The sequence below is a fragment of the Eurypyga helias genome, unplaced genomic scaffold (assembly GCF_000690775.1).
Source record: "Eurypyga helias isolate BGI_N326 unplaced genomic scaffold, ASM69077v1 scaffold23364, whole genome shotgun sequence".
Taxonomy (NCBI): domain Eukaryota; kingdom Metazoa; phylum Chordata; class Aves; order Eurypygiformes; family Eurypygidae; genus Eurypyga; species Eurypyga helias.
The window spans coordinates 1-364 of record NW_010245944.1 but is presented as its reverse complement, the minus strand read 5'-3'; the positions used below and the strand labels follow the sequence as shown (position 1 = coordinate 364).

Below are 364 nucleotides of genomic sequence, written 5' to 3'. Positions count from 1 at the left end.
GCCCCTGCCTGGCCAGCATCCCAGCACACCAGGAGGGGACGGGGTATGGGGCCACCCTCTGTCCAGTTGCTGAGCGAGGGTGGACCCAGTCTGAGGGGTGCCACAGCCCTGATCCTGACCCTGGGCTGCCTTTGGGTGATGTCCCCTTCCCTGTGACAGCAGCATGGATGGGGCCAAGACCCGCAGGTGCTCGTGCACCCGCAGGATGCTACTTGCTGCGGGGATGGGACCCAGTGGGAGGAGAGGGACACAGCTCTGGGGCAGGTCCCCCAGCAGCTCCCACCTTGTCCCACGTTCACCCCCAGCACTGTTTCCATGGCCGTTCCGCTCTTCACTCCCCGCGGGCAGATCTGAGCAGGCCGCA

General features: G+C 66.5%; 1 protein-coding gene across 1 annotated transcript in view; it reads right to left on the bottom strand.

Moving 5' to 3' along the window:
- LOC104508567 (secreted frizzled-related protein 5-like) overlaps positions 1-317 on the bottom strand; it is a 2,006-nt gene extending 1,689 nt beyond the window's left edge. The window contains 1 exon segment of the mRNA XM_010150237.1: positions 284-317. Within this exon segment, the coding sequence (XP_010148539.1) occupies positions 284-317 (34 nt within the window).
- Between the last annotated feature and the right edge of the window lie 47 nt (positions 318-364).